Genomic DNA, 18,146 nt, shown 5'->3' with positions numbered 1-18,146 from the left:
TCTAGAACGTCAGGTGTTATATTTCCATCAGCCATGTTCATTTCATACTGGTCCAAAATATCTGCATGTTTCATATCTTTCAATGGCATTAAAGCCGCGCTGAAAATACCAGCTATATCTGGTTCACCATTCACTTCCATTGCGTCTACAACTTCTTGGAATTGTGGTTGTAAGTTTATGAACCACCTATCCGGGTTAGCTTTATGACCCCATCTCATTGTAGTTCCATAGTCTGCAGAAACAAAAGTAGGTTTGTTTCCATATTGGTTAGGTTCTGAATGAACTTTAAACAATGTTTCATTTCTATATGTTTTGTTGAAATTTAACCTTTTATTTTCACCGAGTTCAGCCAAAGATTGAACGTTATATGGTCGTAAGTAAAAAGGGTTGTTGTATTTGCGTACATTTTCTTTCAGTACTTCCATTCTATGCTGAATATTTTCATCTGGTGTTGGAGTCTTTTGTATGTCGGCAAACATTTTTCGATATTCTTCTACTATGTCAGCCGAATTTTTTTTAGACTCTTGGAAAGATTCCATATTCACCTCATACTCTTGTTGAGGGTCAAGATTTTTCGGCTGTTCCAAATCTTCATCTAGTTCTGTGAAGTTAGTTTCCAAAGGAGGGACTTGTTCGTTTCCTTCAGGCTCTTCTAGCTGTTGTTGCTGAACTATTTCTTCCATGTCTGGTTGTATCTGAACTTCTTCCTGTGGAGTTTCTTGTACCTCATCTGCTGGCATTTCATATATTCCGAGACCGTTTTCAACAAGTTCCCTATTAAGTCATCCGCATTCATAACCTTTTTCTTTCGTTCCGTCTCTATTTTTTACGCGTTTCATGAAGAGAGTTGAATTGTCATTTATCTGACACCAAATATCTCGGAGTAAATTCGTTCATGTCATTTGGATGATATGCTATTAAATCATATCCCTTAGCGAGCTTGTATTTTCCAGGTTTGAAATTATATCCCATTTGGTGCTGAGCCATAAAGCTAAATAGGTTCGGGTCAGTATTTCCTTCCTTGAACTTTCTAATAGCTTCTTTATATCTGTCACTAAAGTCAAGAGTATCTGGGTAACCATAGTCTTCCTTTAAGCATTTTTAAGAATTCTTGGTTTCCTTGTTCTCTACTTCTTTTATGTCCTTGCTCTGTTTGTGGTTGTTGTTGTGCAGGGTTTTGAACTGTTGGTTGCTGTGCTGGTTGTGGAGGTGGTTGTTTGTGTTTGGTTGTGTGCTGGTTGTTTGTTGGTTGTTGTGTTGGTTGTTGTGTTGGTTGTTGTGTTGGTTGTTGTGCTGGTTTTGGTGCATGCCTGTGTCTGTGTCCATGTGACGATGTAAATGTTTTAGGTAGTCCTGGTGCAGGTGCTTCTCTTGGAGGGTTTGGTGGTATATAAGTTCCACCAGCTGGCACATATGTTCCATCTGCAGCATAATGTCCTACCTGACTTTTCGTTTTTAAGAAAAGCATTTACTAGGTCTGTTTTGGTCTGTTGTAACTCTTTTTCTTGACTTTCCACAACAGTTGCTCTAACGGCGTCATAGGCACTTTGAACTGCCTGTCTCGTTGCTGCATCTGTTATTTTCGTCATATTTTGTGCTACTTCTCTTAACTCTTTGTCGAAAACTTCAGACTTCAGTTTCTTTCCAGATGAGAAGTCGTTCAATTGTTTCACCTTACTATGAAGAGCTCTCGAAGGCGTTCTTAAAGTCAGCATTCATTAAAGCTTCATTTGAACTGTCTTCATCCGCTTGTATTTTTGTCCTTATTGACCCTATAAGTTGGGCTGCTTTAGCGTTGGCTTGGGCATCTAACCAGTCATTGTTAGCTTTTATTATATCTGCGCTTTTCATTGCCTTTTGCATGGCTGCGTCGTTATTTTTACTTTCTTGTGCTAAGTTTTCATACTGTACGGTTTGGTTTTGCAACTGTAAAAGTTTTCTGCCTTTACATTTGCTTCAACTTCATTTTTATACTCACGCTATCCATATATGTCTTCAGGGCTTTTTGTTTTATTCTTTCATCTGCATACTTTATATTGAGTAGTATGGTTTTTCAAATTTATAACATCTTGTTCCATTTTTGCTACTTCTGCTGCTTTTTCTGACACTTTTTTTCGCATATTCCTCTGTACTTAGTTCTTTCAGTTGTTCTTCTTTCTTCTTTTTCTCTACGTTTAACTCATTGAGTTTCTTTGTGTGTCTGTCATATTCTAGTTTCTTTTCGTTTTCACTTATTTGCTTCTGTATGTCTATGTTTGACTTTTTGACATCTGATTATTTGATTTTTGAGTGAACTCAAATTCATTTGACTTTGAGGGGTTATAGGCTGTCCGTCTGCAGCTCCACCATAGCCTGCCATTTTCGCTAAAAGTGCCGCTCTTAAACCTCCACTCTGTGCACCAAGAACTCGGTTTAAAAGCATAGGATTGCTTGACATTTGTTGCAACATAGTGGGGTCATTCAGCATTTGTTGTTGCAACTGTTGTTGTGGTGTCAGTTTTTACTATTGGATGTTTCAATGCTCTCTTCCTCTTACGTATATTCTTACGTAGCTTACGTGGCATTTTAAGTGAAGTAAAAAACGGTTTTTGACAGATGTTTGTATGACACTTTCTCCGGTTTATAGGACCTCTCTCATATTCTATCTTGTCATATCTAAACTCATAGTCATGTATGTCCTCTAACCATCTCATAACGGTTTCCAAACCACTTTTATCGGATGTAAAGTAAAAGCATGGATGGTTATGTAAAACGTCTAAAGTTTCTAAAGAGTCTCTCAAAGTATACTTCCTTGGAACGCCCGTAACTTTTCCTGTAGCGACGATAGACCCTTACTTGTCCGGACAAAGTTATACTAAACATCTTCAGGGCTAGAAGGGGCGCAGCCCCTGGAAGCCCCACTACCTTTTTTTTTATTTCATTATGTTTGGGCTGAGTGTAAATGTCTTACGATTTTGTATCATTTTAAATCTTGATTTATTCAAAAACGTAAGAATAAAAACCGTCAGAATCATACATTTTTTACTTCATATGTTAAAAAAAATGATATAAAATCGCTCGATATTGTATGAATTCTTACGTTTACAAAAAAAGTCACACAACCCTTCCACATATACTACTATCGTTTTATGAAATTCTTTTTATATTAATGAATGTCCTCTTAGCTTAGCAATTAAACAAAATGCACCCGAAATTATCAAATTATTAAGAGACCATGGTGCTTCAAGATAATTTTATCATAGAACTTTCTAACATACATATTTAATTGAAAAACAATAGTTTTTGATAAATAATGTATTTTAAAAATCTTTATATTGCTTTTTGGTTAACAAAACAATTTTTTTTCTAAATCTTCATTTATCTTGAAATCTTTTGAATCAATAACAAAACTCAATCTAACCATGATTCAAAAGATTTCATGATAAATCTTTTGAATCAATAAATTGAAGAAGACTATATTCATCACATGTATCAAATATAGTCTTCTTCAATTCGAAGACAATTTTCTGATCTATTCTTTCACTGATTTTCAACAAAAAAGACCAAGTATTCGGTAATTCGAAGTCTTCGAAGGCCACTTCGAATTCAGCAGCCCCAATTGCCGTCGCAGTCTTTATCAAATTAGCACATTCACCTTCAGAACCAGAATCCCAGTAAGAAAGCAATAAGACAGAGTTCTTCCCCCCGATACGTCAACAATCTCATTTTGAGTGACAACAGCGGGTAACTTTGAAATTTTGAGGCCAAATTCGACTGGATAATCTGACATAAGCTTCATGTAGCCTCTGACAACCGAATGATTCAGCGCTACAGTTTGCAAGTACTTCATCGATTCCTGCCCACGAATGCTGCTTAGTAAAACATGTTCCTCTGATTTTTAACCATTGGAAGTTTTTTGCAGTCTTCGATGATATCTTCTGAATAATTAAATCCAAGAGGTCTAGTAAATAAAAGTGTGACCACCCCACCTTTCTTTACAATACTTCCCTGGCCAATTATCATGTATAAGAATGTCTATTCCGATGCGAAATGGACTATCAATATTCGCAGAACTGCTTATGAACCTTTCAGCGGCTGGAGCAACAATGGAGTAGCTTGAAACATATGAATTTTAGGTCAATACTATTAAGCAATTCATAAGCATAGTATTATTTTGAAGTTGAGCTGTTGGCTGAACAATGCTTCCAGGCTGCAAAATAACATTTCCATGCTTGTTTTCGCCCATAAATAAGGCAAATAGCTTTTATTTTTCTGAACTATATTTCTGAAAGCTATTTGCAAATGATTGTTAGGCGATTATGTTTCTGATATCACTAGGAACATTAAATATCTCAAAGAAAGGCTTCATCTATTCGACAGGAACGATTGCGTCTGAAACTGCTTTTTTTTATGTCATGGTCATCGGATTGCTTCGAAAACTGCTTCAACAATGTATTTAATGCTTCAGCACATATGTTGGAGCTCTCGTACATGCATAATTTGATGATCATTTCGAAAATTAAATTAAGCTATATCTTTCTTCCTTTTATAATTGTCATGCATGATTTGAAATATGCACAGTTCTTGATTCAGACTATTTGCTTAGTAATAAAAATCAGGTATGTAAGTAGTATATGTGGATGGGTGTGGATTTTTTTTGTAAACCGTAAGAATTCATACAAATATAGAACGATTTTGTTCAGTTCTTACGGTTTTATTCTACGTTTTTGAATAAAAATTCAAGGATTTGAAAATTTAATGAATTGTAAAGACATTTGTTACACTCAGCCGCATACATAATAAAAAACACATTAAAAATAACATTAATTTTAAAATAATTTATATTTATCACTTATAAAAGAAGCTGATATATAGGATGATGTCAGTTAATTGCCAATAATTAAACATTGTTTAATCCTGATTGGAAGTCATGGAGTCATGAATGCAGTAAAATAAACTTTAAAATTCATGTCTTACATTTTTGAAATAATTTATTTTTTTATTTTTATTTTTATATAAATGAGTATAACAACTAATTCATTGAAATCTTTAAAGTTCACTAAATTCAGAATTAGAAAATATTTTGAAAATTTTGGAGACGGTTCTTATCCAAACATATATGCCAGAATGTGAAGAAGTTTCCAGATTGTTGAATGAATTTAATATAACGGAACCAATTACTAAAGGCTATAATGAGATATTCTATATATCCCAAAAAAGTTGAAGAAATACAGGAGAATATTCTCTTTATGGTCCAGAAGAACACTAGGTCGTCAGGTAGTAATGTCCTGGACATTCCATATCCTGGAATGATTTGTCGAAGTTAAAAATTAGTTACTATACGATATCATTTTAACTAATCGCTCGTATGAGTGGAGAATTCTTGTTGAGAAATCTGGTATTAAAATATAGAAGGATTGATAGTAAATAGATGAAAAATTAAGGTATTACAGTGACTATTAGAAGTTAAAATATAATTGAAAATGGAAGTAGAAGGGTTATATGAATATCCAGCTTCAGATCAGAGATGTTTCATAGAAAGGTCTCATGAAGAAGAGATATAAAAATTATGTTTCTTCAGAATTCATACACACGAAATGTTATTAGATTGATATTAGACGGAACCCTTATAGAAGAAAGGCACAGAATATTCAATACACATGAGAGCTTCAGTTTATGACTTGAATGAGATTATCCATGCGATGTATTTTCAACTTTCTTTTCTGCGATCTGCGCACTCTATTCGGCTTCTAGTAGATTTTCAAAAAAGCCTTTCTTAAAAACGTGAACATATGCATACTAAATACGATTGAGAAAGAGAGATTCATGTGAGTATTATTTTAGGCCAAAATTATATATTTAAATAAAATGTCACAGGTGTCGTGATAAAAGTTTTTGATTGTTTAGATAAGAAATGATCAAAAGAAACCATTGGAACTATAAAATTTTGTGTGATGGTTATCATTTTTGAAGTACCAAATAATGTTGTTCATATGTAAAGAAACAGCACCGAAGAAGAAGAAGTGGTAAGTAGTCTAACCCATTGTCGTTATTAAGAAATATAAAAGATATGAAACTATGACAAGCATTTATATTATTCATTTATTCGAAGCAAAATGGAAGCAACCCATAAAACATCTTTATCATCTTTATAGCTATTCATCATATTACCTGTTTCAAAGTTGTGAAATGTAAATAAGAACGGGGGGAAATAGATTTATAGTGTATCAGGGTACCATTCTGAGTAAATTAAAATGTATTCGTCAACGTCGCGAGATGATAAAAATTATGTGTTTTAATTCATTTTATGGGCTTTAAAAATAAACTTTATCTTTTTATATATTTTTTAATTCTTACAATAAATGAACAAAAGGACGAACAGCTAAAATAGATAAATCAAATTAGAGCGAAGGTAAGAGGTTTTTAAACGCTTTATAACATGTTGCACCTGATGGTGTTATATCTAGAAACTCTGTTGTAGAAGCTATTAATATAAGCCATAGATTGCAAATGAAGGGTTTGACTTTCAGTCAGAAAAGTGAGAGGTATAGGCCAGAATGTTAAATTGTTAATACTTGATTTTATTATTGTGATCCTCAACCAGAAGACTGGACATAAATAAGGTATTGACTTTGCTCAAAATTAGTGGGATCAATTAATGATAAGATCCAGAATGTTGAAACATAAATATTTTAATTAACACATGAGTCCAATGTTGGAGACTTCAGCGCTGACAGAATTAACTAGACCGTTGATACACTTCACACGGATATAAAGTTTGTCCCTATTTGCAAAGAAGAGAGTTTATTTTCTATCCGTAGATGACCAGAAAGGAAAAACCAAAAGAACGATTTTAAAAACATTGTGAGAAATGTAAAGAAAATAATGGTAAGATTAATTCAAGACGTTCAGGTTTGCAAAAGACACGCAACCATATGCATTCCAACATATCACGTAAAACAGGAAGATATATCAAATGGCTATTAGCACATAATTTTGCAGGAAATACTTAAACCAAACAAGATTATATTAATTACTTTTGACTTTCGAACATTAGAGACTAAAGAAGAATTACAACTTTCTGAGTGTGCAACTTTGAAGCTTTACTTAAAACCATTCATGGTATCATCAACGGTTAAATTAAATGATAAAACAATATACGAGGAATTTTTGCTTAACTTCGAGTGATTCTTTTATTTCTGATGGATTGAGTTTTATTTTCAACACAATGTTCATACTAGTTGCTCAAATCAATATTGGAAACAATATGAGAACAATATGAAGAATTATTGAAGTCGCAAACGGACCAAACGGCGGGGACTTTGTCTCATACATTAAATGAAAAACAGAAGGAAGCATTTAAAGAACTTCTAGATGAGGAATTCAATAAAGTGAATATCATAGGTTTTAATTCGGGAAAGTTTGATTTAAATTTAATTCTTCGTGATTTAAACACTGCAAAATGGAAAATAAAATCAATGCTGGGTTCATCTTCACAATTTAAGCAAATCATTGTAAAGAAAACAAACGTTCCATATGAATTGAGATTTATTGACATCAGAAATTATATAGCGGGTGGGACATTAGACCAATTCACTCAAGATTTCGGAAACAATAAATCACGTGTTAAATCCTTTTTCCCTTATCAATTCATCACGTGGGAAAATTACGAAGAAGAATTATATAAAAGAACCATTCACTCAAGATTCATTTTATTCAGCATTAACTCAAGAAACTATATCAGATAGTGATTATCAAATATATCTCAATGATGCTAAAAATTTTAAGAATAGATTAGAATATTTTATTCATTATTGCAATAAAGATGTTGAAATTATGATTGACCCAATTGATAAAATTATTGAAGAAACATTTGTTTATAAAATTGACATGCTTCATAATCTTTCTTTATCATCGAATGCTTCAATGATTCGTTACGCTTTAGCATATAAAGACTTTAATCCTAATGAAAAATATCCTGAGGAAGAGATAGAATCAAGTTTTGAATTAACGAAAAAGTATTGGAAATATAAAATTGAATCATATAAGAAACAAGATGAAAAAGCAGAAAGGGATACTAAAAATAATGTTTCAATGGATGATTTTCAATACTATCACGATTTAATCCTTTCATCTAAATGCAAAATGTGTGGTAAAGCGTTTACATATGCAAATAAACCAACATTGGATAGAATCGATAATGAAAAACCACACACCAAAGAAAATTGTCAGTTAATGTGTTGTTATTGCAATGTCGTAAAATCAAATAAAGATGAAGATGTTCAACGTTTAAGAATCAATTTAAGAAATTATGCATTAAAAAATAATTTACCAATGACTTTAGATTCAGTTGAAGCTTATCACATTCTCCGTAATGGAATTACTGGTGGTTTATCAAATGTTCAACATAGAGTAAATCTTAAAGGAATCACGCACATTAATAAACTTTCATATAATCCAGAAACTAAAACTGTATCAAATGAGGACACCACCAACATTATGACTCATTTCGTTGGTGTTGACTTTAATTCATTATATCCTTCATCATTTTCATCTAATCCTCATGATTTCATTCAATATACTGACCATAAAATGTATATGCCGGGAAGATTGAATGGTGTTATCATTTGTGATACAGCAACAAAGAAAGCAAAAACACTGGGAATAATTAAGAAGAAAAATACTTTATTCGTGGCTGAAGTAAAGGGTCACATTGATGAAAAATACATTAATGATTACATAAACTTTTTACCGATAATAAGAAACTTAGATATTATCACAGATGAAAAAACAATTGGTAGTTTTATGTATAATTACATGAAATCAAACAATCTACCAGTTGACCAGAAACAGAGGAAATTAACTCAGTTAGCATCAACACACAACCAATATCCACCATTTTCTTCTTATTATCTATGGTATCTAATAGACAGATTTCATTTTATCATTGATGATATTCAATCAATTTTAACATTTACTAAAAACACTTGCTTTAATGAATTTGCGAACAAATTTATGAACGAAAGACAAAAGGCTGAATTAGAAGGAAATAAAGGAAAAAGTTTATTTTGCAAGATTTCACTTAATGGATCATATGGTTACGATGCAATGAATACACAAAATTACGCAAAGACTAAAATAATGAATGCACAGAAGGCACGCGTTGCATGTATGTCAAATAAGTTTAAAAACATAAGAGAAATAGGAGAGGATACGTATCAACTGATGCTCAAAGATAGATTTTATAGATGTGATTCATGTTTACAAGAGGCATTCTTCACTTTAGATAATGCTAAATACTGGTATTTGGTTTTCATTTATGATTTTATGTATAAATGCATGGATGTTAATCGTTTTCATTTCATTGAAGGTGATACTGATTCATCTTATTGGGCTATTGCTGGCGACCCAAATCTTCCTAACACTCAAGCATTTCAAGCAATTGTAACCGATAAACAATTTTATGATAAAAACATTTTCAAATTCGCACCATTTGATTTCTTCTGTTTTGATGAGAAATTTAAACCTAAATTAAAGAATAAAGCTGAAGAAAAAGCACATGAGAAAAAATTATTGGGTTTAGCAATTGAGAAACAAGGTGATAACATGGTTGCTTTATGCCCTAAATGTTATACATCATTCAACGGTTCAATTGATGGAAGTGATTTTAAAAAGATTGCACAAAAAATGAAGGGTGTTAGTTTACGACAAAATAAGCAATTAACACCTAAAAAATATTTGGATATAATAAATGATAAAGTGATATTTGATGGTCAGAATATTAATTTACAACTTAAAAACAGGTCAATGACTCGCTTAACAATCGGTAAGACTGCATTAACAGGAGCACACACTAAGGCTGTATGTTGTGAAAATGGATGTTGTATGCCATTTATTTAATACAATTTAAAATTTTATTTTTAATGAAATGCCACAGAAGAGACAAAAGGAACCGTTAATAATGGTTTTGATACTATGATTCAAAGAGGTGGGCACCCTTAAACATTTATTTTATTTTTATATAAATGAATAACACATATTTAAAAATTTTAATTGATGATTTAGTACTTAATCAAAATTTTCTTAGTTATTATGATTTAAAATCATATCTCCAAAAATATGATAACACTATAACGGGTGATGATATGGAATATTATTATCCATATTATAAAAATGAAGTTTTGAAATATCATGATAAAATAATTTCTGAAATTAAAGACAAAATTAAAAATAATGAATATACAAAGGGAAAAACTAAATCACAACTTAAACAGTTGAAAGATTTCAAAAATAAAGTATTAACAGAAGAAGATATTGATGAATTATATAATTTATATAATCCTGAGCCGCAAAAGCAAAAGGAACAAAAACAAAAGGAACAAAACGCCCAGGTTCTTCAGACCATAAATGAAGCACAAGCTTTAATTTATGATTCATTAGTTAAACCATATTCAGCCCGACTTTTAAATGAAGATCAACTTTTGGAATTCATCCTTCAACATAAACTCGAAGCGGGAAAGTATATCAAACCTTTATATACAGCATATTTAAAACAAATGAATAGAATACATCCAGAATTAATGAAGGAAGGAATGAATTCCAAAATCAAAGCAGATAAAATTAAACCACCTGCAACACCAAAACCTCCAACGACAGTACCGCCTCCTCCTTCAGTTAATCCTTCATCATTCACTTTATTATATCCATTTCAAACATTAAAGAAGCAAAAAGATTTTAAAAAGGATTTCAAGATATTAAATAAACCAATTGACCCAAAAATTCAACCGTTAAAGGAAAAATTTAGTCGCCCCTCATTTGCTCCATATCCATATTCATACGAAATCGATCATCTGGAATATTCAAAAGGAAAAGTTACTTATTTATTTGCCATTAACATTAACACTAGATATTTATATTGCATTCCAGTGAAAGGGAAAACAGAACAGGAAACAAGAAGAGCTATACAATACTTACTAGATCATGAAAGAGTAGATAATATCAGGGGTGATGGTGATAAAGGATTTCAGGCAGCTATGGCTCATTATTTCCCACAAATTAATTTTTTCTTTTCATCCTCTCCATATACATTTCATAATAAAATAGTTGATGCAGTAATGAGAACTCTTAGAGATGCGTTAGGGGTTAACGGTCAGATATACTGGGATGGAAATCATGACTCCATCATACAACAGTTAGTATATTATTATAATAATACATGGCATAGAACTATAAACATGAAACCAGTGGAAATGAAAAATGATATTTCAAAAGAATGGGAATATATTAGAAAGCAAATGGAAAGGTTGAATGATGTTAAACGTGAACAAATTAATTCGGGGCTCATGAATTTTAAACAAGGGGATAAAGTTTTGATTCATCTCGATTATGGAAAAACTGATAAATCAATGACAAAAAGAAGACGAAGATTTGACACAATAGCTGAATTTGTTAGATATATTAACGGTAATGTATTAGTTGAAGTTGACAATAAATTAATAGAAATTCCGATTTATTTTATTACTCCATTATATTTAAATAATATTTAATTTTTTTTATTTCGTAAGAAATGAGTGACAACGAAGCAGTCAAGAGTCCAGACGATGAATATAAAAAGAAACTAAACAGAATTAAATCAAAAATATGCTATTACAAAAAGAAGCCACAATGCGGTGGGGTTGATGCCCATAAAACTAATGGAACTGAAAACGATAAAGAAATAATCGAAAAATTAGAAACTTACCGTTCAATCCTTAAACTGAGTGAAGCAAAAATAAAAGAATTTAATAGAATAAATAAATTGATTGGAAGAGATGAATTTAATAAAGATGAATTTTTAAACTCAATCCAAATTTAATTTTTATTCCTCTTTGACAACATCTCTCTTTCCATCATTACTGCATAACCACATTTTCTCAATTTTAGTGGTTTGTTATTTTTAACATGTTCTTGCATCATTTTTATCATTTCCTCCCTTGTTATGATTCGTGGTAAATTTTGAGCTTGTGGGGTATCCATTTATGATAAAAATAAAAATTTAAATTATGCCGTTCTAAAGTTTGTGACAACAACACAGGTTATTCAATAATGACTTATTTTTGAAGAACTGAAGGTGCTACCATGTTACCATGTGCTACCAGGTCATTTAACTTCTCTGAAAAAGTGTGACAACATGACATTTTGACAACAACACAGGAAATGATTTGTCATGACTTCATCGGAATGAGTGTAAATGACCCAAATATAAAGTTAGTTTTAAAATTATTTTTATTTTTTTATTTTGTATGTAAGAACAGAAATGTCAGTCGAAGCAAAAACATTCACTAACAAATCTAATGGCGAAACATTCACAAAAGGCACTTATAACGGTATTGAAGTCTTACGTAGAGACAAGGATGGTTACATTAATGCAACAAAGATGGCAAGAGAAGCAGGAAAGTTAAACCATTTAAACAGATTTCTCAATAGTACTAAAATGCAGGAAATTCTTGAGTTTTGGATGAACGAATACGGTGGAGCCAAAAGTGGCTCGACCTCAAAACAAGCATTTTATGAGCTTACAAAGGGTGTTATAAATGAATTCAAAGGTATTTACATACATCCTGACCTCGTTCATTTTGTTGCTGAATGGTGCTCTGTAAAGTATGCATTTTATGTCAAAGATATTATGGACTCCATAGACAAGAAAGTTCATGAGAAATTAGATGAAGAAGAACTTGAAGATACAGTAGAGAATGCTAAACCTTTGTTTGAAGAAGAAGTTAGAAAAATGTGCGAAAAACAATTAGAACATGAACGTGAGTTATGTTATGGTTATAGAGATTCTCCATTCGAACTAGACCAATGGGAACAAGAAAATTTAAAGAGAGAATTTAGAGAATATGAACTCGCTAAGATAGCATTAGAAGCTGCAGAAAAGAAGTTAAAAGCTTGGGGTTGTTTTGTACAAAAATATTGTGAGTAAATGAACCATTTATTTTTATTGAATTCACCAAAAATAATTTTTAGGGTAGATGGTTAGATCTAACCTCATTTCTAACCTCATGACATTTTGACAACAACACAGGAAATGATTTGTCATGACTTCATCGTAAATGAGTGTAAATGACCCAAAAATAAAGTTAGTTTTAAAATTATTTTTATTTTTTTATTCCTATATAAATGACAGCAACAAACAACAACAACAGTAACTTTATCATTTCTGATGAACAAGTTATTGATTCATTAGCTGAGGAATTAGTTGTGGCAGAAACTAAAACCCTCAACGAAAGAATTGGTGAAAACAAGATTGATTTACATAACTACCTCAAACACGATGGAGGAAGAGGAAGGAAAACTGGTACAGCTTTATTAGTAAATAAAATTTCAAATTTAACGATTATAGATATTGATATCAATAAATCGTACAATGATGAACTTAAAGAAACAGTTAGAAAAGACATTCTATCAAAACTTTCGGATAAAGATGTTATTGTTAAAACCGCTTCAGGAGGTCTTCACATTTATTGCAACACTAATTTCTTCTATGCAGTTTCGAACAGAATGATTAAATGCTATTCCTGCAATGATTATGATATTGATATAATGACTTCTATGGATGATTCAAAGCGTTCTTTAGTAGTTATGGCTGATTCAAGAGTTCGCAAGAATGCAACAGAACCAATCAATACATACTCATTCATTCGTGGAAGTTATGATTCAACATTAACCAGAACAGTGAATGATATATTAAATGATTTGAATATTAAGGTAAGAGTTGAACAGAAGAATGAAGAAATAAAGAGTATAATGAATGAAAACAAAGATGTAAACATTGACGATAAACTTGCCCAGAGCATAGTTGATGGCATCTGTGATTTTGAAGTACATAATGACGGTGGAAACATGAATTTAGAAAAAGAAGTTACATTATTCACACTGTTTCAAGCAATTAATTCGTTACCTAATCATTTAATTAATGAAGCCTACGATAACGTTTATAACTTCTGCAATTTAACTGAAAATGCTAAAAGTAATTTTGAAAAAGCACGTAGTAGATATGCACATTTAATGACTTCTCCATTTGTTTTAGTGAAGATTCTAAAACTATACCAAAAGGAATATTATGATGAATACGTTTTACCTTTATTACGTAAGCCAAAAATAACATTTGATATAAAACTTGATGATTCATTCTTGATAACAGATATTAGACGCAAGGCTGAAAATCATCAGTATAAAAACAGTTCTGAAGTAATTGAGGATTTATCACGTGTAATCCGTTTTGTAGATTGTGGAAATAAATATTTCATTCAAAAGGACTATAATATCCACGACAAAATGAATCAATATCATTCGTTCTTCAATCAAACATGAAAGAGTCACTCAAAATGATTAAATTATTTAAAGAAGAAGGTAAAACCATAACAGCATGGGATGTACTACTAAATCAATTATCCTCATTAACCGTTAAGGGTGTTTGCTTTAAATCTGATTTCCCAGATGTTTTCTCAACGTTTCAGGGTTATAAATACAACATTCTCGAAAAACCAGATTACTCAAAAATTGAGATGTTTATGAATTTCATTAAAGAAGCCATTTGTGATAATAACGATGAAGTGTATAAATACCTTCTCGGCTGGATTGCATCAATGATTCAACATCCTGGAATCAAGAATGAAACAGCAATTATTTTGAAAGGACTTCAGGGAACAGGTAAAAACAGATTTACAGACATTATTTCTGAACTCCTCGCTGGTTATTCATGTAAAAACATTACTGAAATAAGTGAGCTAACGGGTAATTTCAATTCAGTAGTTGAGAATAAAATGTTTCTTGTATACTTAATGAACTCAAGAATGTGGGTGAAGACAGACTCGCAAACTTCAACGCTTTGAAATCAATTATTACAGATAATGCGATTAGAATTAATGAAAAGAATCAACCCAGAAGAACAGCACAGAATGTTGCCAATTTCATTTTCGTAACTAACAACGTCTACCCTGTCAAAATTGAAGTTGGAGACAGAAGATACGTAGTTTTAAGGGTTAATGGTAAATTCAAGGGTCAATTTGATTACTTCAAGAATTTGATGAATTCATGCACAAAGGAATTTTATGATAACCTTTTAACATATTTTATGCAATATGACCTTTCATCATTTAATGTACGAATCATACCGATGACTGAAGCCAAACAAGATTTAATCGAGTTATCAACAAATCCTTTAGATGTATGGATAAATACACATTATGATGAATTGTGTGCAGGTATGACGTGTGAAAATGCTCTATTCTGCAAACCATCAGACATGAAAGACAAGAATTTCCAAATGAGTATTAAGGATAAATGTGATAGGAAACATAGAAGAATAGACGGTAAACAAACATGGTGTTATGTTTTGAAAGAAGAAATGAAAGGATTATATAAACAGGTTGAACCAAACGATAATGATGATTCATTTACTGACGATGAAATACCTGTAAATGAAGCTTTATAAAGTATGATTGGAATTTATTTTTGCATTAATCCTGCTGTGTTGTCAAAATGTCATGTTGTCACACTTTTTCAGAGAAGTTAAATGACCTGGTAGCACATGGTAACATGGTAGCACCTTCAGTTCTTCAAAAATAATTCATTATTGAATAACCTGTAAACATTAACGTAAACATTTATTTCTGCAGTTCATTCATTACTTCATTACCTAATTAATTACAAACATAAAATATATTTAGTTCATTCAATGAACGTGGTAAGCCTGCAAAGTAGGCTCAAGCACATTCAATAAATGCGGTACCATGCGAATACAGTCATAAATGGAGGCATATAATCTTTACCCAAGCCTGTTGGATTTGTTGTGAAAGTATGTGAATGATTTCCTCCTGGTTCAGTTGGTCGAAAAGTCTTTTTTTGCCGAATGGTTATAATCTGGAGATAAAACGTCATAGCCAGCATAATATTCTGAGTTGTATAATGGATGGTCTCTTAATGAGTGGCTATGGTCGCCAGAAAAGTTTGTAGTTCCCGTATGAGTGTGCGGTGGAAGGTTTGCTTCAGTAATTTTCTTCGAACCTCCTGTTTGCTTTGAATATCTAGCACAATAGAGGAATTTATCTACAATCTGTTCCCACATACCGAAACCTAAAACTTTTGAAGGATTTGTTGAGTTCATTGACGTATAAATAGAACCAATGGGGTAAATCATCTCAAGAATTGTATTTAATCCATTATGAATATTGAATTTATTATATAATATTGAATTTGGGTGAGTATTTAAAACTGGTCTTGTTATCAATATTAACGTATTATTTTTGAAAATTGCTTTTCTAACATCTTGAAATTTTGTGATTTCAGACCAGTTTCTTCCATCACTACTGATATTTACTAAATCACCACATCCTAAAGCAATGAAATACCCATCAATATAAAATAAATTTGTAAATCTATAATTTTGAGTAAATTTTGGAGTGAATGAATAAACCAATTCCCAATTTGATAAATCCTGTGATAAATAAATATGTCTGTTATAACTTACAGGATATGAATAGACCATTTCACCTGAAACGAGAACATAAACATTTGATCCATAACATAAAGCTTCAATGTCTCCATCAGCTTGAAAAATTTGTTCAAATTGACTTGTGATATTGAAGATGATCTATAAATTTTATCATTTTGTAGGATAAAATACATGTTGTTAATGTAATACCACTTACTTGTATAATCAATTTTCAAATCTGATGACATCATACTAAACATATAATAATTTATCCCATCCTCACTAATGAAAATTTGATTGACTTCATAAATTAGTACCCATTTATTATTAACACATCTAATAGGATTATTTGGATATTTAAATTTAGCATCTTGATTTAAATTACATTTGAACCATTGGATACAATCGAATGAATAACAAGGGCAAAAATCATCTTCAACCGTTATCATTCCCATAAATTTACCGTTATTATATTCAACATATAAAATTATTGGATTAATGATTGGCTTTCGTGTATCAGGATTCAAAACAGATGGAGTAAATGATTCATAGTTTTTAAAATCATTTGTTTTAAAATAATAAAGCACTCCATCTGTATAAAATAAATACATGGTCACTCCATCGAAACATATCCATTCAAAAGAATCTATATCAAAGGTTTTATCTGATGATTTCATAAAATTTAAAAATGGCGGAGTAAAATAGACCTCTGATTGTTTTATTTCTTCATTAACAAATGATATATTAGCTTTCTTCATTAACTCACTATCCACACATTCCTTATCCGCTTTCTTCTCTAACTCATCGTTAACATATGTTTTATCCGCTTTAAGGTCTAAACATCCTGAAACCCATCCTGTATCGGCTTTAGTTTTTAAAATCTTTGATGTCCATTCATGATACCATTCAACACTTTCTTTAATTTCATTATCTTTTTCGTTAACATATTCCTTATCCGCTTTCTTCTCTAACGCAGCAGCAACACATTCCTTATCCGCTTTCTTCTCTAACTCATCGTTAACATATGTTTTATCCGCTTTAAGGTCTAAACATCCTGAAACCCATCCTGTATCGGCTTTAGTTTTTAAAATCTTTGATGTCCATTCATGATACCATTCAACACTTTCTTTAATTTCATTATCTTTTTCGTTAACATATTCCTTATCCGCTTTCTTCTCTAACGCAGCAGCAACACATTCCTTATCCGCTTTCTTCATTATGTCATTTAGGAAACCTTTTATGAATTCCTCATTTAAATTAAATCTTCCAATCTTCAAAACTTTAGGAAATGCATTTAATGCGTAATATCTCTGTTCTTCTGGTGGAATTGATGTTATATCATCCGTATATACCTTTAATTTTAGAATTCATAAATAAAATTTCTTTTATATTTGATATCACTGCACCACCTTTGCAAACGAATTCGAAATGGTCATTTTTCAATACTATCTCCAAATCTCCATATTTCAACCTTTGCGTTTGTTCTGCCGTCTTTGAATTATATGCATATATGGCGTATGTAATGGTCTGAGGGACCTGGGTGCTTTGTGCCTTAAGTTGTTGTGGTTGCTGTTGTTTAATCATTTATTATGATTTAAAAATAAATATTTAATCTGTTATCTCATCAGCTATTTTTTCTATTTGAAATTGCCATAATATTTCATTCATGAATTCTAAATCACAATCAAATAGG

General features: G+C 31.4%; 6 protein-coding genes and 1 pseudogene across 7 annotated transcripts, besides 2 other annotated features; 6 read left to right on the top strand and 1 right to left on the bottom strand.

The window, feature by feature from the left end:
- Nucleotides 1-275: part of a mobile genetic element that runs on past the window's edge.
- A 4,692-nt stretch (nucleotides 276-4,967) lies between these two features.
- Nucleotides 4,968-18,146: part of a mobile genetic element that runs on past the window's edge.
- Nucleotides 8,797-9,751, top strand: TVAGG3_1026190 (DNA/RNA polymerases family; the record flags this gene model as incomplete). Its single annotated transcript, XM_051255008.1, has 1 exon — nucleotides 8,797-9,751. A coding segment is annotated over one exon (955 nt), but the record flags the coding sequence as incomplete, so codon positions are not given.
- TVAGG3_1026180 (uncharacterized protein) lies at nucleotides 10,005-11,170 on the top strand (the record flags this gene model as incomplete). The annotated part of the gene is made up of 1 exon (XM_051255007.1): nucleotides 10,005-11,170. A coding segment is annotated over one exon (1,166 nt), but the record flags the coding sequence as incomplete, so codon positions are not given.
- TVAGG3_1026170 (uncharacterized protein) lies at nucleotides 11,546-11,833 on the top strand (the record flags this gene model as incomplete). Its single annotated transcript, XM_051255006.1, has 1 exon — nucleotides 11,546-11,833. The coding sequence occupies one exon, from the start codon at nucleotides 11,546-11,548 to the stop codon at nucleotides 11,831-11,833; it is 288 nt and encodes a 95-aa protein (XP_051080580.1).
- TVAGG3_1026160 (uncharacterized protein) lies at nucleotides 12,452-12,940 on the top strand (the record flags this gene model as incomplete). Its single annotated transcript, XM_051255005.1, has 1 exon — nucleotides 12,452-12,940. The coding sequence occupies one exon, from the start codon at nucleotides 12,452-12,454 to the stop codon at nucleotides 12,938-12,940; it is 489 nt and encodes a 162-aa protein (XP_051080579.1).
- Nucleotides 13,138-14,180, top strand: TVAGG3_1026150 (Prim-pol domain family; the record flags this gene model as incomplete). Its single annotated transcript, XM_051255004.1, has 1 exon — nucleotides 13,138-14,180. A coding segment is annotated over one exon (1,043 nt), but the record flags the coding sequence as incomplete, so codon positions are not given.
- Nucleotides 15,095-15,454, top strand: TVAGG3_1026140 (uncharacterized protein; the record flags this gene model as incomplete). Its single annotated transcript, XM_051255003.1, has 1 exon — nucleotides 15,095-15,454. One exon carries the CDS (start codon nucleotides 15,095-15,097, stop codon nucleotides 15,452-15,454), a length of 360 nt encoding a protein of 119 aa, XP_051080577.1.
- Nucleotides 15,842-18,037, bottom strand: TVAGG3_1026130 (annotated as a pseudogene). Its single transcript has one exon. A coding segment is annotated over exon 1 (2,196 nt).

The sequence above is a fragment of the Trichomonas vaginalis genome, chromosome I, assembly GCF_026262505.1.
Source record: "Trichomonas vaginalis G3 chromosome I, whole genome shotgun sequence".
NCBI lineage: Eukaryota > Parabasalia > Trichomonadida > Trichomonadidae > Trichomonas > Trichomonas vaginalis.
The sequence above is the reverse complement of the archived record's forward strand: the minus strand, read 5'-3'. Positions and strand labels throughout refer to the sequence as shown.